The sequence below is a fragment of the Lepus europaeus genome, chromosome 14 (assembly GCF_033115175.1).
Source record: "Lepus europaeus isolate LE1 chromosome 14, mLepTim1.pri, whole genome shotgun sequence".
Taxonomy (NCBI): Eukaryota; Metazoa; Chordata; class Mammalia; order Lagomorpha; family Leporidae; genus Lepus; species Lepus europaeus.
In genome coordinates this window covers 40,631,598-40,655,161 of record NC_084840.1, presented here as the reverse complement: position 1 = coordinate 40,655,161, position 23,564 = coordinate 40,631,598, and the positions used below count along the sequence as shown (strand labels likewise).

The following is a 23,564-nucleotide window of genomic DNA, read 5'->3' as shown; positions in this document are numbered from 1 at the left end:
TCTCAAAAGGTTTAATTATTTTAATCATCAAGCTTGATTTATCAACTGGAACATTTTGAAAAGTCAAGCTGCCTCTTATGGCCCCTAAGATTTGTCTGAAGATACTCAGATGTCTTCCACAATGAAGTGAAGGTCCACATCCTCCAAGGAGAAGCTATCAGCTACACCTGGGCTTTTGCAATAGAGGTGTTTTAGTGTTCTTTAGAGACAGAAGCCACAGAATATGTGTATAGATACATGAAGAGGGAATTATTAGAATTGTCTCATGTGGGCCGGCACCGCGGCTCACTAGGCTAATCCTCCGCCTTGCGGCGCCGGCACACCGGGTTCTAGTCCCGGTTGGGGCACCGGATTCTGTCCCGGTTGCCCCTCTTCCAGGCCAGCTCTCTGCTGTGGTCAGGGAGTGCAGTGGAGGATGGCCCAAGTGCTTGGGCCCTGCACCCCATGGGAGACCAGGAAAAGTACCTGGCTCCTGCCATTGGATCAGCGCGGTGTGCCGGCCGCAGCACACCGACCACAGCAGCCATTGGAGGGTGAACCAACGGCAAAGCAAGACCTTTCTCTCTGTCTCTCTCTCACACTGTCCACTCTACCTGTCAAAAGAAAAAAAAAAAAAAAAGAATTGTCTCATGTGGTAGCTGAGAAGTCCCATGACAAGTTGTCGGCAGGCTGGAGATCCTGGGATGCTGGGAGTGTGACCGAGTCTAAGGGCCCCAGAAACAGGGAGGCCCAGGGTGTAACTCTCAGTTCAAGGCAAAATGCCCAGGCACCAGCACTGGGGCTGCTGGCCTAAGACCTGGAGTCCAAAGGCCAGCCACTGATGTCCAAGGCAAGAGGCAAGTGCATCCCAGCTCACAGAGCAGGAGACGCCAGTTTGATTTCTGTATTGGTTCTGTCCAGACCCTCCATCAGTTGATGGTGCCTGCCCACACTGAGGTGGGCTCTTCCCTCCTAGGTCCCTGAGACTCATGTGCTAATCTTGTTTGGAAACACTCTCACAGACACACCCAAAATACCACTTTTCTAGGTCTGTAAGTATGCCTTAGTATTTTAGGAGTCAAGTTGACAGCTGAAGTTGACCAGCACATGAAGGCTTGGAAACTCTCAGAGCTGGTCTGTGTGGACCTCGCCTCCCCTGTGGAGAGACAGGAGAAAAGCTTGGCCAGAAGCCTGGCACGGGACACATTGTGAGATTCCCATTTATAGACCATATTGAATAAAAATGTTTCACATTAATAATCATAAATCCACATTGCTTTTGTACCAATTCTTCAGTAAGAGAGCCCTGAAAGTTTGGAATGGGAGGGTAAAGTACAATATACACTAAGCATTGAGTACAATTTGCTTGAAGCTATTTCTAAACTGAATTTGTGAATTCCAACTCATGTCCTTCCCCAACAATTTTATATTATATTCATTTTGTTAAAAAGGGTGATCTATTAGGAGGAATGTTTCCTGTGTGTACTTTTCTTAATCTTACTAAGACTCTATGCACATTACTTAAAACAGTCACAAAAATATGAAGCCATAGTGTGTGCTCATAAACACACTGATGCTTTCACATTTCCTATGTAGCACTTTAATATGCAATTCTATGTAAGGAAGAGGCATTGGTTGCAGTAAGTAGTAGACTTTATTGTGAAGAGCTGAAAGAAACAGGCAAATCAGGGGGATCTGATTGCATGGTCAGGCTTTGAAGAGGCTGATGTGGTTTGGAAGGTGGCAGAGGTCAGGGGCTGTGTGGCTCCAGAGGTGCCGTGACTGTTCGCCCCCTTCAGTAGCAGTGTGTGGATCCCATTGGTAGTGTGCTGCTGTTACTCTGACTCTTCTAAAGCTTTCCTTTTTCTCTTGGTTCCTGTTTGTTTCCAGCTTCTGCCTTCTCCCTATGCCAGGTTTCCGTTGTCACAGAGTAAAGCCAAGGCAGCCTGGCTGGAATGGCATTTGTGCTTGGTCACCCCCTACACCACGGGCCAGACTGTGGACTTGCTGTCACTGAGAGGGCTCACTGTGGGCCCCAGCCAGTCTTTGCCAGGGTAGCAGGGCAACACACAGCCACCAGGCAGCTGGTGTAGAAGGAGAGCCAGGGTTGTAGGCATGCTGCGGACTTGCTGGTACAGATGACAACAATTGATTTAGGGCCCTCTTCTTTTTACAAAGTGGTAGTTAAAATTTCCTTATTAAATGGGGCTCCCCTATATTTCTAAAGATTACATCAAACTTTGAGCCCACAGTGTTTGGTCAAACAATAATTCCAAGCATTTCCCTTGTTAATCACTTTCACCATTAAATAATTGAAGCAAATATATGGCTAATTTACCAAGCAGGATTTTGCAAACTTCCCCCAGAAGAGAATCAAGTGAGATTCTAACATGAAGACAAAGGGCTCTGTCAGAAGTGTTTGTTATCTCTCTGACTTTTGTCCACAGGTACACACATGCTCCATGAAGAAATAGATCTATGTGTAACAAATCACCCTGAGAGTAGAAAGTGTATAATTTCCAATCTCTGAAGAAAACGATTAAGCATACATCTGTATAACTGAGAAGCGTAGCATGCGGACACCTGGACTATTTTAAGACTACAAGGAATTGATCTAACAATTAGTAAGCAACGATAGTTCCAGACACTTGGCTATGTAGTTCTTGATGAAATTCTCATTGGCAGGTTCCTTAAGATAAAAGTGGTCTCCAGGAAGCACACGAATGTCAAGACTTCCACTGGTTATGTCTTTCCAGGCTAAAAATGGAATCAATAACAAATGAGATTTACCAACGACAGCTAACGATTTACTTCCAGATATTGTTTCTCTGAGAGCTGACACTCAGTAGTAGAGTTCCTTCCAAGGTCTCAGGTTCTGTGTGGCCCATGTTTTTAATTTTTCTAAGGCCTATCAGTCTACAGCAGTATCACCTGTGTTCTCTCATGTTGCATGGGACTGGCATCTCTCCATTTACATGAAATATAACCTGGACCAATTTGCTACTTATTGTGATAACTGCCAGTTGATGTTAGCTGAAAATCATATGTGAAATACATATTCCAAAACAATAGTGAGAACAATGAAAATAATTTCACCTTGCATATCCTTTGCAATATCGTCAGAGCCCAGGAAACATGTTAAGTCACAAGAAATGACAGCTTTGGAGGGTATGTCAAAGCTGTAAACATGAAAGAGCTGGTTAGTAATTCTTCATAATCGGCATCCCAGACTCTTTCCCTCTTGATGACCTCACTGAAACGAACATGGGGTGGCCCCCACTTTCCCCTTGGCCAGTCTCAGCAATGCCAGCCTCACTTTCACCAGGGACACCTCTCCCTCTCAGGGCCTGCCTGAGACCATTGCCAGTATCTAATTTCTAGAAGATTGTGAGAGGAAGCAGGATAGCACTGGGGTACTCATACAACTCGGGGTGAGGCTGCTTACAACTGATACATCATTTAAAAAAAATTAAAGATTAAAATACAGTGTTCACATCAGGAAATGCATTGAAGTCTACAGATCAAGGACCTTTTTTGTCATCACCCTCAAAGTTCTTATTATTCCACTGTTGAATATTTTCTAAATGTGTGAAATGAGTACGTTATTACATGGTATGATTCAATGAAGCAACATTTCTAATTATATGCCAAACAAACTGTCATTCACATAATTTTATCCTCTCTGTATATTAACTACCACGAATAAGAGAAAATAGTTTTCTCTGGGGACTAGCTAATTTCACTAAGCCTAATAATCTACAGTTGCACCCATTTAGGATTTCATTCTTTTTGTGGCTGAGTAATATTCCATTGTGTATTTATACCACATTTTCTTTATCCAGTCCTCAGTTGGTGGGCATCTAGGCTGATTGCATATCTTAGCTATTGTGAATTGAGCTGCTATAAATATGGGAGTGCAGTTAACTTTCATATACTGTTTTCATCTCCTATAGATAGATATTCCCAGGAGTGGGATAGCTGACAACCTATACTTTTAACTGTAATTCCTGGGAAATAAGACCTCTCTTGTGTCTTCCAGCTCTCCGTGGTCTAGCACAACCTTGCTATGCACAGAGCAAGTTTCATAACAGCAGCAATAGAAAATTTGATTGAGCTGGACACTGAGTGTGTGTGCCAGCCATTAAGGATGTGTGAAAAGTCCATTCCCTGACCTCTTGCTGCTCAGACTGCCATTAATGAGATAGACAACGAGTGGGAGACAGAAGAACGAGTGGGAGTTCAGGGTGATCTGGTTGCATGTGATGGGAAGTCAAGGGCGGGGAAGGCCACACAGGCGGTTTTCTCTGAGGGGAGGGGGTGGCTCTGAGATCAGAATGAATAAGAAAAGAGGGGACAAAGGGGTCAGGAGCAGCAGAGAAACCAGGAGGAAGGAGCATAAACGGATGAGGGGAGGCATTGTCTACAGAACAAGGTGGGGAGGGGGGTGTTGGGGCAAACTGGGGCAGAAGAGGTGAGCACGGGCCATGTGAAGAATTTGTTCATTCTAAGAAAGAGAAAGACACCAGCAGGATTCCAGGCAAAACGGATCAGGATCAAAGTTGACGCCTAGTTCTCTGGTAATGTATGGGGGTTGCAGCGTGGGTTGAAGGGGGGAACAAGAGTCTAGGAGAGGACCGAGTTAAGCGACTTTTTCAGTACTCCAGGCAAGGAATTTGCTTCCACATAGCTGTAGAAAAGCAAGCGTGCCACCCCACCCTAACAGTGAGGAGAAATAAACACCCAAACCATAAATTACAACATCGTAATTTCTTGAACTCAGGGAGCTGTGTGTGCAACACAAGGAGGGGCAGGCCCCTCTAAGAAGAGTGAGGAGCATGGATGGGCACAGGTGTGGCTGAGAGGGGCCTCACACTCTCCCAGTCCTAGGGCACAGGTGGAGACCAGGGCTGCAGGGAGGTTAGGGGCAGGAAGAGCAAACAATTCTACACCAAAGCTCAGTAGAAATCTAATTGTGGGAAGGGACCAGAATCTCCCAAGCCAACCACAGATAGAAGACAGAATTTGTATGAAACAAGGAGAAGAGGCAGGCATGCTGAGAAAGTCCAGTGCACACAGCTCAGCCACAAGGGGCTCGCCTAGGATTGATGCTTATGACAATCTAGGATGGCCAAGAACTCCCTGTATTACTCCAGAGGTTAATAGGCATCGAGTAACTAGATACAGCTATCTCTGCCAGAGAGGGGCATCGTAGGAAGACTCAAAGCCAGAACACTGAGAACTCAGTCCCCATGCCAAGCACTCAACACCACAGGTTTGAGGACCTGGTGGTGCACTGGAGGTGACCATTCAGACAACAAAAACCAAATGCAGTTAACTCCAGTCTAGTTGACTCAACTCCATGCAGTGACGGCCTGGGAAGAGAAATGTGCTCAAACTCAGGTGTAAAGAATATTCATTTCAGGCTCTACTATTTTATGCACAATGCTTTAAATCAAAAAGAAAAATGGGAGTGAGCCTTTGGCACAGCAGTTGCAAGGCTGCATGGGATGCCTGCACCCCATAATGGAGCGCCTGTAATCAAGTCCTGCTTTTGCTCCCAATCTCACAGTCCTGCTGGCATGCACCCTGGGAGGCAGCAGGTATGGCTCAAGTACTTGGGTCCCTGTTCCCTGTGTGAGGAACCTGGATTGGGTTCCCATTTCTTGCCTTCAGGCAGGCCCAGCCCCAGCTTCTGAAGGCATCTGGAAAGTGAACTAGTAGATGGGAGCGCACTCTGACTTTTAAAATAAGTACACTGTTTAAATTAAGAAAATTGGACACACAAGAGAGCAAGAACTAAACAATCTATGGTTAAGGGATGATCAAAAGATGCAGATAAGACCCAGATGTTGGAACTACCAGGCTTTAAAATACCTATGGTTAATATGTCCAAGGAAGTTGGACACATGCACACTCAAATGGAGAACTTCATTAGAGGGGCAGAAACTAGCGAGAGAGTTTAATGGAACTTCTAAAAATTTCTAGAATTTCTTTCTTGACAGGCTCATCCGTAGACTCGATACAGCTGAGGGGAAAAGCGGTGAACCTGAAGACAGACAGCGAAACACAAAGAAAAACAAGTTAAAAGGCAAACATCCAAGAGAGGAGGACAAGACCAATAGCCACCAGCCTAAGGAGCGGAATCAGAATTCTTTTATTTATTTAACAGATATAGTTAGACAGTGAGAGAGAGAGAGAGACAGAGACAAATGTCTTCTTTCCGTTGGTTCACCCCTTAAATGGCTGTTATGGCCACAGCAGAGAGCTGGACTGGAAGAGGAGCAACGGGGACAGAATCCGGCACCCCGACCGGGACTAGAACCCGACTCCCATATGGGATGCCGGCGCCGCAGGCGGAGGATTAACCTAGTGAGCCACGGGGGCGACCCCGGAGTCAGGATTGTAGCCTGAGAAGCGCGAGCAGCACCGGGCGCGGGCGAGGGGCCGGCTGGGGAGGCGCGTGCCCGTGACGTCACGGCGGCCGCCCGTTTCCGGTTGCGCCACAGGCCCAGCGCTGGGCGGTGGCGGGAAGCCGAGGGCGTGAGGAGAGAGCCTACTGAAAAAGGCGAAGGAGCAACAAAGGGGAGAGGCGGCGAGCCCCGGAGCAGAGCTTCAGCAGGGATTTCGAACTTGGAGAGGAGCAGCTGGCAGTTGTGAGTAGCCGCCGTGACTTGTTTCGCTCGGGAGCGGGTGGGCGCGTTGTGTCGGTTTTCATGATTCCGTGAGCAGAGTGCCGCTGGGAGTGCGTTGTTTCTGGTTTTTGGTGTTTGGGGTATTGTGTGTGAGTTGTATTGGTGTTCGTGAGGAAAGGCAGCGGTAGGAGCGGCTGCTGTGGCACAGCGGGTTAAGCCGCCCTTGGGAGGCCCGCATCCTTAGGAAAGCGCTTGGATCAAGTCCTGCCTCTGATTCTGATCCAGCTTCCTGCCAGCAGAACCAAGAGGTAGCAGAGAGGGCCCAAGTGCTCGGGTCCCTGCCGTCCTGGTTTGGGCCTAGCCCAGCCCTGAATTTTTTAAAGTTTTTAAAATCTCAGTGATCGTTGGGTTTCGTTGTGTCTTGGTTTTAAATATGGCTTCTGATTTGTTCTGTGCCAAACCCTTTGCTAAGTACCGCTTGGTGCATTCCACTCCAGGACACCAGGAGTAGTTATTGTCTCTGCCTTTGATGGATTAGACAAAGTGTTGAAGACGCAGTGTCACACAGTTGGTAAGACACAGGCAGAGGGTTTCAAGCTGGTAAGCAGACTCTAACTACGGTGTGGTTAACCATTGTGCAAGGGTTGATGTTTTTTAAAAATAAAGGTTGATTGATTTGACAGGCAGAGCAACAGAGAGAGAGAGAGGAAGAGACAGAGAGCGATCTCACATCTGCTCAGTCCCCAAATGCCTTCAACGCCGGGGCTGGGCTAGGCTGAAGCCAAGGAACCTCGAACTCTTGTCTTGGTATCTCATGTGGGTGGTAGGGAGTTAAAGTACTTGAGCCATCATCTGCGTCTCAGGTGTATTAGCAGGGACTTGGATCAGAAGCAGAGAAGCTAGGACGCAGGGGCAGGTGTTGTGGCAGAGCGGGTTATACTGCTGTCTGCAATGCTGGTTGCAGTCCCTGATGCTCCACTTCTGATCCAGCTCCTTGCATGACGTGGCTGGGAAAGCAGTGGAAGATGGCCCGAGCTCTTGGTCCCCTGCTACCCGTGTGAGAGACCTGAATGGAGTTCCTGGCTCCAGGCTTTGGCCTAGCCCAGTCCCTGGCTATTATGGCCATTTGGGGAGTGAACCAGAGAATGAACGATCTATTTCTCTCTCTCTCTCTCTCTCTCTCTCTCTCTCTCTGTGTGTGTGTGTGTGTAACCCTGCCTTTTTTTTTATTTTTTATTTTTTTTAATTTTTGACAGGCAGAGTGGACAGTGAGAGAGAGAGACAGAGAGAAAGGTCTTCCTTTGCCATTGGTTCACCCTCCAATGGCCGCCGCGGTTGGCGCACTGCGACTGGCGCACCACGATGATCCGATGGCAGGAGCCAGGTGCTTCTCCTGGTCTCCCATGGGGTGCAGGGCCCAAGCACTTGGGCCATCCTCCACTGCACTCCCTGGCCACAGCAGAGAGCTGGTCTGGAAGAGGGGCAACCGGAACAGAACCCGGTGCCCCGATCGGGACTAGAACCTGGTGTGCCGGCGCTGCAAGGCGGAGGATTAGCCTAGTGAGCCACGGCGCCGGCCCCTGCCTTTCAAATAAATAAATAATCTGTCAGTCTATCAGCATGTCAAAAAAAAGAAGCCAGGACCTAAACTGGCACTCTGACTTGGGTTAAAGGTGCCCCAAGTGGCAGCTTAACCCACTGTACCACAGGCTTTACCCCCTCTTAGAAATTAATATTGATTATGGGCCGGCACCGTGGCTTAACAGGCTAATCCTCCGCCTTGCAGCACCGGCACACCGGGTTCTAGTCCCGGTTGGGGCACCGATCCTGTCCCGGTTGCCTCTCTTCCAGGCCAGCTCTCTGCTATGGCCCGGGAGTGCAGTGGAGGATGGCCCAAGTCCTTGGGCCCTGCACCCGCTTGGGAGACCAGGAGAAGCACCTGGCTCCTGGCTTCGGATCAGCGAGATGCGCCGGCCACAGCGGCCATTGGAGGGTGAACCAACGGCAAAAAGGAAGACCTTTCTCTCTCTCTCCCTCTCTCACTATCCACTCTGCCTGTCAAAAATTAAAAAAAAAAGAAAAGAAATTAATACTGATTATATTATTATTAACTGTAGTTACCATGCTGTGCATTGGATTTCAGAAACTTCCTCCTAACTGAAACTTTGTACCCTTTGACCAGCATCTCCTCTGTGCCTCCCCAAGCCCCACTTACTCCCTGGTTTAACATTTTTGGATTCCACATGTGGAATCATGTGGTGTTTGTTTTTCTGTGCCTGATGTTTCACTTAGCATAATGTCCTCCAGGTTGGTCTGTGTTATCTCAAGTGACAGTATCCTTTTAAAGGCTATTATTCCATTATGGGTGTATATCACGTTTGCTGATGGGTACATAGGTTAACTCCTGATGGATGCACAAGTTGACTGTGCATCTTGGCCTTAGTGAATAGTGCTGCAGTGAATACTGGCGGGCAGGTATCTCTTGACCTACTGATTTGAGTTCCTCTAGATCATGGGAAGTTCTAATTTCCATTTTGTGCAGAGTCTTCATGGTTTCCATTGTGGCTATAGTAATTTACATTCTAACCAACAATGTATGAAGCATTCTCTTTTTCCACATTCTGGCCAACACTTGTAATCTTTTTTTTTTAATTAATTTATTCTTTTTTTAAACTTTTATTTAGTAAATATAAATTTCCAAAGTACAGCTTAAGGACTACAATGGCTTCCCCCCCAACCATAACATCCCTCCCACCCTCACCCCTCCCATCTCCCGCTCCCTCTCCCATTCCATTCACATCAAGATTCATTTTCAGATGAGATCAGGCGCGTTCAGGGTGGTATGGCCATAGACAAGATTCATTTTCAATTATCTTTATATACAGAAGATCAATTTAGTATATATTAAGTAAAGATTTCATCAGTTTGCACCCACACAGAACATAAAGTGTAAAATACTGTTTCAGTACTAGTTATAGCATTAATTCACATTGGATAACACATTAAGGACAGAGATCCTACATGAGGAGGAAGTACATGGTGACTCCTGTTGTTGACTTCACAATTTGACACTCTTGTTTATGACGTCAGTAATCTCCCTAAGCTCTAGTCATGAGTTGCCAAGGCTGTGGAAGCCTTTTGAGTTCGCTGACTTCGATCTTATTTAGACAAGGTCATAGTCAAAGTGGAAGTTCTCTCCTCCCTTCAGAGAAAGGTACCTCCTTCTTTGATGGCCCATTCTTTCTACTGGGATCTCACAGAGATCTGCGAGTGAGATCCCATGCTGAGTGAATTAAGCCAGTCCCAAAGGGACAAATATCATATGTTCTCCCTGATCGGTGACAACTAATCTTTTGTCTTCTTTTGATAACCATTTTAATAGCTATGAGATACTGTAGTTTAATTTGCTTTTCCCTAGTGATAAATGATGTTTTTCATATACCTGTTAGCCATTTGTATGTCTTAAGAAATATCTATTCATATTAGGTCCTTTGCCCATTTTAAATCTGGTTATTTGTTATTAAGTTATTTATGTTCCTTGGGTATTAACCCTCTTAAGATATGTGGTTTACAAATTTTGTTCCCAATCCATAAGATTAACTCTTTATTCTCGTTTCCTTTGTTGTGCAAAAGCCTTTCATTTGATATAATCTCAATTATGTGTTTCTGCTTTTGTTGCGTGTACATTTTGCTCATAACAAAGTGTTGCCCAGGCTAATGTTGTGGTACTTTCTCCCTGTGTTTTATTCTTGGAGTTTTACAATTTCAGGTCTTACATTTAAGTCTTCAATCCACTTTGAGTAAATCTTTGTGTGCAATATGAGAAAGGGATCTGATTTCACTGTTTTGTATGTGGATATCCAATTTTCCCAGCACCGTTTATTGAATGGACTGTCTTTTGCTCATGTGTATTCCTGGATCCTTGATTGTAAATGCATGAGTTTATTCTGGGCTTTTGTTCCATTGGTCAGTCTTTCTGGTTTTGTACCAGTAACATACTATATTGAATATGAAGATTTTAAAAAATATTTATTTACTTCAAAGTCAGAGGGAGAAAGGGAGAGAAAAAGAAAGCAAGCTCCCATTGGACCTTCGCTGGCGAGGGTCCGACAAATGGTGCCGTGACTCGGATAGTCGGACTGGTCACTGGAAGCAAGAAAGAAAAAATTAGAACGTATGGAAAGCACGGGAATCTAGGTGGTAAAGTCTAGGGTTGGTACCGCGGAAAAAAGGGATCCCTCGACAACCAAGTTGTCCTTTAAGAAAAGGAAAAAAGAAAAAAGTAGCGGGGACGCCCGTGAAAGCAGCCGCTGTAAAGCGGTGAGTTAGAAAAGGAACAATGGCGTAGGGTCAGAAGACAATTGAGGGCAGCAGAGAAATCGCCTGAAGTCCTTAGGTTATGGCAACTACTCGACCAAGCTAGGAAATAGCAACCCTCTTAGATGAAGGGGCTGATTTACTAGAGGAAACGCAGAGAGAATCTCAATCTGGGAGCCTAGATGGAGACAGAGGTCGGCACATTTGCTCATAAGAGGAGTTCCCCCGTGTTGCTGCAACAAGTCAGTGCTTGGTGGGGAAGACTTCCTCCTCTGGACAGGGGCGGCTTAAAGAGAGCTCGCGAGGGCTCAGGCCCATGCTAACACTAGGAGCGGTCAGCCAGCCTGGAATGAGGATAATGACAAACAGGCTCAGGCTAGTTGTCCTAATGAGGTTTTGATGCAAGTGAGAGAACTAGCCTGGAGGACATGGAAGGTCATTCCAAGGAACGGGCTAGGACGAAAATGTTAAGTGTGGAAAAGAAGGTCACATGAAAAGGGAATGTACAGAACAGACAATTGGGACGCCAATCAGGACTGTGCCCTATGCGGTAAAGGCAGCCATTGGGCAAATGAGTGCTATTCCAAGCAAGATAAAGCAGGCAATTCGCTCCTATCGCCCACCAGATTAAATGGCCAGAATAGGGGCCGGCGCCGTGGCTTAACAGGCTAATCCTCCGCCTTGCAGCACCGGCACACCGGGTTCTAGTCCCGGTTGGGGCACCGATCCTGTCCCGGTTGCCTCTCTTCCAGGCCAGCTCTCTGCTATGGCCCGGGAGTGCAGTGGAGGATGGCCCAAGTCCTTGGGCCCTGCACCCGCTTGGGAGACCAGGAGAAGCACCTGGCTCCTGGCTTCGGATCAGCAAGATGCGCCGGCCACAGCGGCCATTGGAGGGTGAACCAATGGCAAAAAGGAAGACCTTTCTCTCTGTCTCTCCTCTCTCTCTCACTATCCACTCTGCCTGTCAAAAAAAAAAAAAAAAAAAAATGGCCAGAAAAGTACATTCCAAAAAATGAGTGGCGGGCCCCCACACCCAGGAGTCCGAAAACTCAATGGGTGAAAGGACAAACCATGGGAGGAGTAGGACCGTCTCAAAAGGACCGGCAAGCGTTTACTGCACAGAGCTGTGAGCCACCAACTATTCAACTATTTAGTATTAACACCTCAAATGGGAATCCAGACAATAGGTGTGGAACCTCGGGAGCCCATGGATGATATCCACGATTTAGGCGTTACTATAGGAAGGGCTACAAATTCATTAACGGGGCTTATTCAGTTGCCTTGCTCACAGCTCAAAGTAATGTTCCAATCTACGAAGGGGATAGTGCAGCTGCTGCCATTGCAGCCCATTGCTCAGCTGCTAATAATAGGCCTTGTAAAGGATATTAGAGGTAATCAAGGAAAGCATTTTGCAGCTCACTATGACTCTTGGCGAGCGCCCACTATGGACTCTTATTATCAAAAGAAAGGCAATCAAGGGGCTATTAGATACAGGCGCAGATGTTAGTATTATCTCCAAACAAGACTGGCCTCCTTCATGGCTCCTCCAGGAAGGAGATAACACCTTGGTAGGATTAGGCACTGCTGTTGCCCAATCCCGAAGCGAGCAAGTGCTAGACTGAAAAGATCAAGAAGGCACCACAGGCAAAGTACAACCTTACTGTGTGCTATCCCTGTAACTTTATGGGAGAGGGATGTCTTAGAGCAACTTCATTTGCAGACGTGCTGTTGGCAGCTACTAGAGAAGACACCCTAGAAAGAGCGTTTACCATGCTAACCTCATGCTTGCAGACGGCGGGGTTACAAATTGCACCAGAAAAGATTCAAAAGGGCACTGTGGTCCAGTACCTAGGGCTAAGGTTAACACCAACTACTGTGGCTCCTTTAGATTTTGTACTTCCAAAAATTATGTGGTAACTTAAACTGGATACGGCCTTATTGTAAACTAACCACTGATGAAATGCACCCATCGTTTAACATCTTGGAAGGCGATTCACAGCTTGCCTCACCTCGTACGCTGACCCCAGAGGCAGCTGCAATCTTACAGAAGGTTGAAGAATGCCTTAAAATCGCGCAGATGCAAAGACGCCAGAGCAGTTTGCACGTGTCAGGGGACACGTTCTCTGGAATTGTGTCAGCCACGGCTCTAAACAAAGAAGTAACTCAACAGGTTATTCAACACTGTCTACAGTCCTTTGCCGCTTGGGGGTGCCCAAAATTATCAAAACAGATAACGGGCCGGTGTACACTTCAGCCCATTTTGCTACATTCTTAAAAGAATTCGGCATAAAGCACGTTACAGGTGTGCCCTATAATCCCAAAGGGCAGGCAATAATTGAACGGACTCACCTGTATTTAAAAACTTTAATAAACAAAAGGGGGAATAGGAGAATATAAGGTAGCTAATTGCGATGCATTGGCTATAGCTCTATATACTATAAGTTTTTTGAATAGTAAAAAGTGTGGTAAAACTCCTGAGTTCATGGTGTTTAGTGATGTACTTGCAGTATTGTTTGAAGAATTCTTTTGTCTTAAGGAAAAAGATGTTGCACGTGATTTGTACTGCAGCAAATCAGCAAAGTGACCTGAGTTGGATATATTTGAAGGTATTTTGAAAGTTACGTTCAAGGCTAACACCTAAGCTTTGTGTAATGTAAATAAGAATGTTTTTGTATCAGTTTTTTCCTTTGTAAATGGCATTAACATTGTTACTTGAGGTCTTGTTTAATCACTCTTGTTGTCCTGAGGACTTGAATTTAACAGTGCATCAGATTTGTTGATTTGTAGTGGTCCGACAGGCTATGCTTGCTATGTATCGCTCTGTCCCTCAGCAGCAGATATGGCTTGGCATGAAGCAAGTGGCGCGTCACTGGGAACCTAAGACAGGCACAACTCCGTGCCATAAATAACAAAAAAGGGGGAGCTGTGGGGAACCGCAGGCTGGCCACCTGTGAGAACCTCATCTACATGGTTTGCAGCAATTGGTCAACCACAAGGCCTATGAAAACAGCCAGGTGAAACAGATGAAACAGAATGGACTCTGCATAAACAACTAGGAAGAACCAGGTGAAACAGATGAACTTTCGACCTGAGGCTGTATGCGCCTTTTCATCTGATTGGACGATATCAGCATAAAGGGACTTTGGGATCTGGGCAGGCGGGCGCGGCCGCCGCTGCCCCTCCTTTTCTTTTCTCCTCTCCCCACTTTCCTTCCGCCCCCACAAGTAAAAGTTCCTTGAGAACTGAGAAAGAGTGAAAGTTCCTTGAGAACTGAGAAAGGGTGAAAGTTCCTTGAGAACCGATGAACAGTGACTGTGTCATGACTACGTTGGACCCTCGCTGGTGAGGGCCCGACAAGCTCCCCTATGCTGATTCACTCTCCAAATGCCCACAGTAGCTAGGCTGGGCCAGGCCAAAGCCAGGAGTTGGGAACTCAATCCAGGTCTCCTAGATGAGTGGCTGGGACCCATCTACTTGAGCCATCACCTGATGGTTCCCAGGGTGCACTTCAGCAGGAAGCTGGAATGGAGAACAGGGAACTTGAACTCAGGCACCCTGATTTAGGCTGCAGGTATCTCAAGTGGTGTCTTAATACTTCACAAGACACTGACCCCTGATTACTATAGATTTTTGATGTCAAGTTTCAATTTTTTTTTGAAGTCTGACTAGTATTTTGTGATCCTAACTGTGTGCTAAGACAGAAGCACAAGGCAGATTTGCCTTTTGGGTAGAAATGGAGAGACATGGATAAGACTTGGGACATCTGGGAGGTAAATCATGAACTTTACAACAGATTGAAGGTGAGCGGTGAATAGAGGATGTGTGAAAAATGAATGGACTGCCTGCATTCTCAAGGTGTTGCTAGTCTGCTCCACTTTTGGTAGCTCTTTGTGAACTCCTCTTTGTAAGCACTGCCCAGTGTGGTCCCTGCCCAGTTCCAGACTTTGTGGAGGAAGCAAAAGTATAGATTCAGGCTTCTTCCTCCAAGAAACTTACTCCAAGGGAACAAGGCCCAGGCAAAACAGAAGGCATGCATGACAGCTAAAGGCTGGCTCTACAGTAACAGCCATGGGTAAGTCAGACCAGGAGGAGCCATTGAGGTTTGGGGAAACAAAATTCACAAGAAAGCAAATCTCCCCTAGTTCACATCCACACTTACAAGCAATCCACTCCCAATGATGCCTCTAAGAAGATGAGAATGCTTTGGTACTAATTCATTCAAAAAATATGTGATGCAGCCAGCACCATGGCTCAGTGGGTTAAGCCGCTGCTTGTGATGCCAGCATCCCAGACAAGAGCCAATTCAAGTTCTGGCTGCTCCACTTCCAATCCAGCCCCCTACTAATGTGTCTGGGAAAGCTGCAGAAGATGGCCCAAGTGCCACCCACTTGGGAGACCAGATGGAGTTCTGGCTTTGGGCTGGCTCAGCTTTGACCACTGTGGCCTTTTGGGGAGTGACCAGAAAATGAATGATCATTGTTACTCTCTTACATTCTCTCCTCTCTCTCTCTCTCGCTCTCGCTCTCTCTCCTCTCTCTCTCTCTCGCTCTCTCACTCTGCCTTTCAAATAAATAACACTTTCAAAAATATTATGTTATAAAACATGCATGTCTAACCACATTTTTGTGGAGACAAATACATGTTAACCATTTTTTATAGACACAGTTTCTTTTCCTGTTTTTCTTTAACTATTTATTTATTTGAAAGGCAGAGTTACAGAGAGAGAGGTGGGAGAGACAGAGATCTTCCTTCCACTGGTTCACTTCTCAAGTGGCTGCAGTGATGGGCCAGGCCAAAGCCAGGAGCCAGGAGCTTCTTCTGGGTCTCCCATGGGGTGGGAAGACTCCAAGGGCTGGGTCAGCTTTTACTGCTTTCAGGCCATTAGCAGGGAGCTGGATCAGAAGAGCAACCGGGACTTGAATTGGCACCCATATGGGATGCCGACACTGCAGGTGGTGGCTTAACTCACTGTACCACAGCACCAACCCATATAGATGAAATTCCTATGCCCAGGCTCCATTCTAAACCAATACAAATATGACAGGTGGCTCCAAAGGAAATGAAATCAAAGTTTAGAATCTCTTCTCCCATCTAAGCAGCATCAGTAAACTGCCAATCTACATTTCCTTTACATAATTGTGCAGTAAAACCTATCTCGATTACTTACGTGTGATTACGCACAATGTCAGCATCTGCCAGCAGCACGGGAGCGTATTGCTGGAAAAACTCCTTGTCATCAAGGCAGTCCTGGGGAGTGCCGCCGAAGTCCACAAGATACCGGCTCAGTTCCTCTTCTGACAGTTCGTTACTTTTGGGAACTTGAAACCTGTCTTTGGACTTGAAACATTAACAACACAACACACACAATTGAATGTTATTTCAATACCATACTTGCTCATAAACTACAAACAGCCTAAAGAAGAAGTTGCTAAATCAAGGTTAGGCAATGGAATCCTTTATCTATAGGTTTCAGGGGAGAATAATTTATTTTTTATGACATTTATTTAGTGATTTTTTTATCTTATTGTCAAGAATTACAGAGGAGACACACACACACACACAGAGCTAGAGAGAGAGCAAGCAAGCAAGCTTCCATCTGCTGGTTCACTCAAATGGCCACAATGTCCAGTGCTGGGCCAGACTGAAGCTGGGAACTTGGACATTCTTCCAGGTCTCCCACATGGGTGCAGGGGCCAAACTACTTGGGCCATCCTCCCCTGCTTTCTCATGCCATTAGCAGAGAGCTGGATTGGAAGTGGAGCAGCTGTGATGGGAACCGTCACCCATATGGGGGCACCAGAATCGCAGGCGGTGGTTTTACCTAGCATGCTACAACACCGGCCCCAATCATTTCTTTTTCAAAGCAAGGAGGAGGAAGTTGATCAGACATTCCAGTGCCATAGTACAGAATTCTAGACTCAGAATTCCAGACTCAGAATTCCAGGCCATTCGAGATTTTTATCCAGATGAGGTAGGGAAGATCCAGAGGGTAGGAAGAAGAGTAGTGGACACAGCACACTGGGTTTTGAAAAGCCATGCTCATTCTAAAAAGGTGACGTCACCTCTCGCGATTTCAAAGATTCTTTCCTGGTTCGGATCCAGCAACTCTGCTGAAAGTTGATTATGTGCCCAGCCGACCAGAAAGGACAGGAAAAGCACCATGGCCACTGACAGCTCAGAGGTACAAGAACAGTGCAGGTGAGGATCCCGGAACAGTTGAAGACATTTCAGAGAAATGGAGAGATTGTGACAGTAAGGGACTTGAGATATTTTCAATAGCAAGTAGTATTCCTGTCATCATTCCCTGTGGGCCAGAATCTGCCAAGCGGAAAATAGCAGCTTGATTTTTATCCCCTCCCCCATTTTTGTCTCGCCACCGCCCGCGTCCAAGAAAACAAAGTTGCTTACATGAGGAGGAGTTGTACTTGACACGAAGAAGTGCATCGGTTCTAGCTTGTGATTTTCTTTTAGGTGCAGTGCCGTCATGAAAGCAATATAGGATCCCTTGCTACATCCAGGAGAGAAAAACGTAACTGTTCAGCAAAACTTGTAAAGATCCATCAAGTGTCAGTACAAGTGTAGAACGTGCAGCATAAGCACAATAGTGGTCGGGTAATAGCCAAAAGAAAACTGTTAGGTAATAACTCTAACCAACTTGTGAAAAGCATGTTTTCCTTTTGTTTTAAGATTTATTTTACTTATTTGAAAGAGTTACAGAGAGAGAGAGAGGGAGAGAGAGAAGTCTTCTATCTGCTGGTTTGCTCCCCAAATGGCCAGAACGGCCAGAGCTGAGCTGATCTGATCTGAAGCCAGGAGCCTCTTCTGGGTCTCCCAGGCAGGTGCAGGGGCCCAAGCACTTGGGCCATCTTCCACTGCTTTCCTAAGCCACAGCAGAGAGCTGGATCGGAAGTGGAGCAGCCAGGACTTGAACCAGCACCCCTATGGGATGCCAGCACTGTAGACTGGGGCTTTAACCTGCTGTGCCACAGTGCTGGCCCCGTGAAAGGCATATTTTCAAGAATGTATGTCAGCATGAAAAGTATTTTATAGACATTCTGGATAGTTCAGTTCAAGATTTAGTACTAGTTTTCACTGTGTCTTAAAATTAATTAAATTTTCCTCTTCTGCCTTGAAGTACAACTCTTTGACCAGTAGATACCAGCTATTTTCAAAGTATGGTTTGGGGACCCCTGGGAATTTCTGACAGCCCAACAGGTGACCCACAAAGTCAAAACTATTTTCAGATAGCACCGAAATTTCTGTGCCTTTCTGTTCTCACGAAAGCACAGTAGCGTCTTCTAGAGTCTATGACATGGGGATTGCAACAATTTGCAGAAACTCAAGTGAGAATCCAGCTGCCTTCTCTTAAGCCAGGCACTAAACATTTGCAAAAGGGTAAAGCAGTGCCACTCTTCTTACTGCATTTTTGGGGGAGAAACATTTTAGTCATAAAAATATTTACTTCTTACTGCATTTTTGGGGGAGAAACATTTTAGTCATAAAAATATTTATGTAAACATATCATGACTGTGTTAATGTTGTTGGCAGAGAAGTTAATAGGTATCTTTCGGATCTCTTAGTTATACTTTTTTTTTTTTTTTTTTTTTGGACAGGCAGAGTTAGACAGTGAGAGAGAGACAAAGAGAAAGTCTTCCTTCTATTGGTTCACTCCCCAAATGGAGCCAGGAGCCAGGTGCCTCCTCCTGGTTTCCCATGCAGGTACAGGGCCCAAGCACTTGGGCCATCCTCCACTGCCTTCCCGGGCCACAGCAGAGAGCTGGACTGGAAGAGGAGCAACCAGGACAGAATCCGGCACCCTGACCAGGACTAGAACCCCGGGGTGCTGGTGCCGCAGGCGGAGGATTAGCCTAGTGAGCCGCGGTGCCGGCCTCTTAGTTGTACTTTCTAATATGGTAAATATTGACAGATATATCACATCTAAACAAAAGCTCTTTGAGGTCCTCAGAGTAGCCTAAAAAAATAAAGGGGTGCAAGGACCAAAAAGTATATATACTTATATTTATATATTTATGTTTGTATAATATATTAAAATATACTTATGTATCTTACATAAATATATATGTAGAGATTTCTTTGGAAGGCAGAGCAACAGAGAAAGAGGGAGGGAGGAAGACAGGAAAGGAAGAAAAGGGTGAAAAAGAGAGTTCTCCAATCCTCTGATGCCTTCAGATGCCTACAACCACTGGGACCAAAGCCTGAAACTCAGTCAGGGTCTCCCCTGGGAGTAGCAAGGGCCAACTCTCTGAGCCCTCACTGCGGCCTCCCTTCCTGCCTAGTGGGAAGTGCAGTCCAAAGCAGAATGGGGCCTCCAGTGTGGGCACTCCAGTGCAGGATGCCGGTGTTCCAAGCTGCATGTTAACGGCCACACTGAATGCCTGCCCCATAGATGTATTTTGCCAGAGGTTATGCACTTGTGAATAAATATGAGTGTATTCATTTGTATGTGAATTTCTATACCTTTTGAAAGAAAGGGAAACTCAGTCCCCATGTTCACTGCTGATGGAGTGTGACATGCAAGGAATTTGAAAATGTTTTTCAGGAGCTTAACAATGTACATATCATTTAACTGAAATTCTAGAAATATAATTTTAAGAAACTGATAAGAGATTTATATTAGATTTTCTACAAGTTATTGTTTACAGGCACAAAAATAAAAAAGAATTTATAACCACAAAAATAGTCTTAATAAAGCATTAGTTTTACAGGATAAGTGGTGTATACTTACAGGCTGTGAAAGATGCTCATAGCAATACTAAGGGAAGAAAGATATAAAATAGGGTCCTATTATATAAAACTACTGAGGAACCACATCAAAACTTTAAAGCATTGTTATTTGGAGGATAGAGTGATGGGTATTTTTATTTTTGAATTTTTGATTGGAACCCTATTTATAACTATGATATAGTAGTCAAAGTTATTTGTGATCACTATTCATTTAATCCTCACGAGTAGGAACTATTATTATTCCCACTTTACAGGGGGAGGAAACTTAATTTCAGAAGTTTATAGAATTTATCCAGTTGCTGAGAGGCAGTCAGAGCCCCAGGATCTGACCTCAAAATTATACAACCTAACTTAAGGAACATTCACAAGTGTGCTTGGAAAAGCTCATGGAAAATGTAATTAAAAGATAAATTTATTCTGGTGCAAAAACATTAAAATCCAGACATAGTTTTTGCATAGTATGCATTTTCCACAAACTTCTACAGACTTATGATTGAAGAAATTCCCCAGGGCCGGTGCTGTGCTGTAGCAGAGAAAGCCACCGTCTAAGGGCCGGCATCCCATATGGGTGCCAGTTTATGGCCCAGCTGCTTCTCTTCTGATTGAGCTCTCTGCTGTGGCCCGGGAAAGCAGCAGAAGATGGCCCAAGTCCCTGGGCCCCTGTACTCACATGGGAGAGCCAGACTTCAGTCTGGCCCAGCCCTGATCATTGTGGCTGCCTGGGGAGTGAACCAGCAGATAGAACATTTCTCTGTCTCTCTTCTTTCCCTTCTCCCTCTCTCTCTAATTCTCTCTCTAACTCTCTCTCTCTCTAACTCTGTAACTCTGACTTTCAAATAAATCTTAAAAGAAGAAAAGAAATTCCCCATGATGTCTTTTCAAACCGATTTTTGAATACCTGTGGCCAAAAAATGCAGATGGCTTATTCTGGATGATTGGCAGCAGAGCACAAACGATTTCATCCACTATCTGGTACATGTCGTTTGCAAAAGGTTCTTCAAATCTTCTCTCTCTTCCAGCAAGCCTTACAGAGTGCACTGGAGGTGAGACAACACAATAGACAATGAGCAAGATGCTGTGAGGTAAAAGCCTTTATATTGGCATGATGTGAAAATGTCAAAGAAGTGAATAATAGTGGTCGAGCCCAGGGAGGTCAAGTTATAACATCTGTGGATAAGAAGAGGAACAACATAAAATACTGTGGACTACACATTGGAAAAGTCTCTTTTTGCCCCCCCCCCCCCAAACCCTGGAAAAGATGGGTGAAACACACATAATTATCATGGTGTAGCTCACAGGACTCACAAAGTAAAAGGAATAGTAGGAAGGAGAAGGAAATGGAACCTCTGGTGGTGAACGTGTGTTCATGAAGTGGTTACCTTGACAGCCAGCATCTACATCAGGAAGAGACCAGGCACTGGGATTCATTAAATGTGAGAGAACTGAATCCTCCACATAGTCAGGAGACTCAAAGTTCTAAACCCTCTGTGAAAAAGAAGACTAGGAAAAAACAAAAATCCTTCTAATGGCCAGGGGAGAAAGAAGAGCTTTCTGGTTTTGCTTTGCTCTGCATGGGAGAGAGGGGAGAAAATTGCCCTTCTAATTTTCAAACAAGGGGTTGAATTCATGCAAATGTAAGTTTATTTACTTTACCTTGTGGTCTGAAGAAAATGAAGTTTAACATAATACCTGAAAGTGGTCCTGGGTTGGTAACCTTCCAGGGTGCCTAACAGAAGACATTATAGGTCATCTGATGAATACATAAATAACATAAGCCTCTTGATCAAATAATAGCTTGCCAGAGCAAAGTTCCAATATATTTTTGAAAAAAATGATTATTTATGTGAAAGGCAAAGAGATGGGGGAAGAGAGAGAGAAGAGAGAGAAATTTTCCATCTGCTGATTCACTCCCCAAATGGGCACAGTGGCCAGGGCTGGGCCAGGACCTCCATCTGGGTCTCCCACATGGGTAGAAGGAGTCCAAGCACTTGGATCAACTTCTGCTGCTCTCCCAGGTGCATTGGCAGTAAAGTTGGATTGGAAGCATGGCAGCTGGGCCTTGCACTGGCATTCCAGTATGGGTTACCAGCATCACAAGTGGCAGCTGATCCTGCTATACTACAATGCCAGTCCCTTTAATATAAAGTTTTATTTGTTTGAGAGCGAGGGGGTACTTCTGTTCCCATCTGCTGATACGTTCCCCACATGCCCACAATGGCTGAGGCTGGGCCAGGCCAAAGCTGGGAGATGAGAATTCAATCCAGGTCTCCCACACGGAGGACAGGAACCCAGTTACTTGAGCCATCCCTTGCTGTATCCCAGGTGCACATCAGCAGGAAGCTGGAATTAAAAGCAGAGCTAAGCCTTGAACCCAGGCACCTAGACATGGGATGCAGGCATCCCAAGCAGTGTTGTGATTGCTGGGCCAAATGCCCACCCCTCCACTCAATCCAGATTTCTGTATCTTGTGACAGTCTTCCAAAAATGAGAACTAGTTAAGTACTTTTATAGACATAGAGCCCAAGAGAATTCAGTGCCAGCAGACTTACACTGAATTAAATATTAAAAGAACTTCTTCAGGCAGAATAAAATAATATCAGGTAGAAATTTGAATCTACTCAAAGTTAATCATGTAAGCAAATATAAAAGAGTTTTTCTCATTTTAAAATCACTAAAAGAAAAATGACTATTCTATGCAAAAATAGCAGGTAGGACAGTTTGTTACCTTTGCATAAGTGCCAGAGGAAGGATTAGAGTAGAACTCTTGCAAGATTTTCTCATAAAAATGAAGCGAGATTGGGGTGGGAGCCCCGCCGCCCATTTTGCTGTGCCTGGGTTCTTACCTCAGCTCTGTTTTCATCTCCAGCTTCCTGGTGATGCACACCCTGGGAGACAGCAGGTGGTGGCTCAGGTAGTTGGGTCCCTGACCCCCACATCGGATATCCAGATTGAGTCCCCAGCTGCTGCCTCCAGCCTGGCCCAGGCTCAGCTATTGCAGGCATTTGAGGAGTAGACCAGTGGATGGAGGCTAGCTCGCTCTCTTTGTCTCTCTCTCTCTCTGTCTTTCATATAGAAATGAATAAAATTTTTAATGACATGGTATAATGTAATTTGGATGTAGACTGTGATAAGCTAAAGTTCCTAAACACCTAAAAATAGAGCTAAGAACCCGAAGGCAAAAGTAAAATGAGAGTTTAAAAAAAAAAATGAGTCCATGGGCCTGCATGGTGGCACAGAGGGTTGAGTTGCCATCTGCAGTACTGATATCCTATATGAGTCCTGATTCGAGTCCCAGCTGCTCCACTTCTGATCCGGCTTCGTCTAATGCACTAGGAAGACAGCAGAGGATGGCCCAAGTACATGAGCCCCTGCCACACAAGGAACAGGACACAGGGATGCAGTTCTTGGCTCCTGGCTTTGACCTGGGCCAGTCCTGGCCTTTGTGGCCATTTGGGGAGTGAACCAGTGGAGGGAGGATCTTTGGCTCGCTCTCGCTCTCTCTCTCTTTACTCCTCACTCCTTCCCTCCCTTGCCCTCCCTCTCTATAACTCTGCCTTTCAAATAAGTAAGTAAATAAATAAGTAAATATATTTTAAAAACTCGGTCAAAAAGAAAAAGAGGAGGTGGAAGGAAGATATTATCAAGGCAGTGCACTATTGGAGTGAAAAATAGACATTGCAGATTAGTAGAATGGAGACTTCAGAAATAGATCCACACATGTATTGAGTCATGGACTTCCAGAGGGGTTACAATTACCCTGAGACTGCCATTCTGTTATGATGTGGTATTGACGTGTAGACCAATGGAAGAGAATAGAGAGCCCAGAAACAGACCCGATGAGCGTGAAAGCTCCCATTGTAACAGCTGGCATTTACCATCAGCGGGGAATGT

The 23,564-nt window shown here is 45.5% G+C and overlaps 1 protein-coding gene across 1 annotated transcript in view; it reads right to left on the bottom strand.

Annotated features, from left to right (window-relative positions):
• Positions 1-2,593: 2,593 nt before the first annotated feature.
• LOC133773410 (S-acyl fatty acid synthase thioesterase, medium chain-like) overlaps positions 2,594-23,564 on the bottom strand; it is a 35,370-nt gene continuing 14,399 nt past the window's right edge. Inside the window, 5 exon segments of the mRNA XM_062210770.1 lie at positions 2,594-2,736; positions 3,076-3,158; positions 16,096-16,265; positions 17,337-17,436; positions 20,572-20,710. Coding sequence (XP_062066754.1) covers positions 2,594-2,736; positions 3,076-3,158; positions 16,096-16,265; positions 17,337-17,436; positions 20,572-20,710 — 635 coding nt within the window.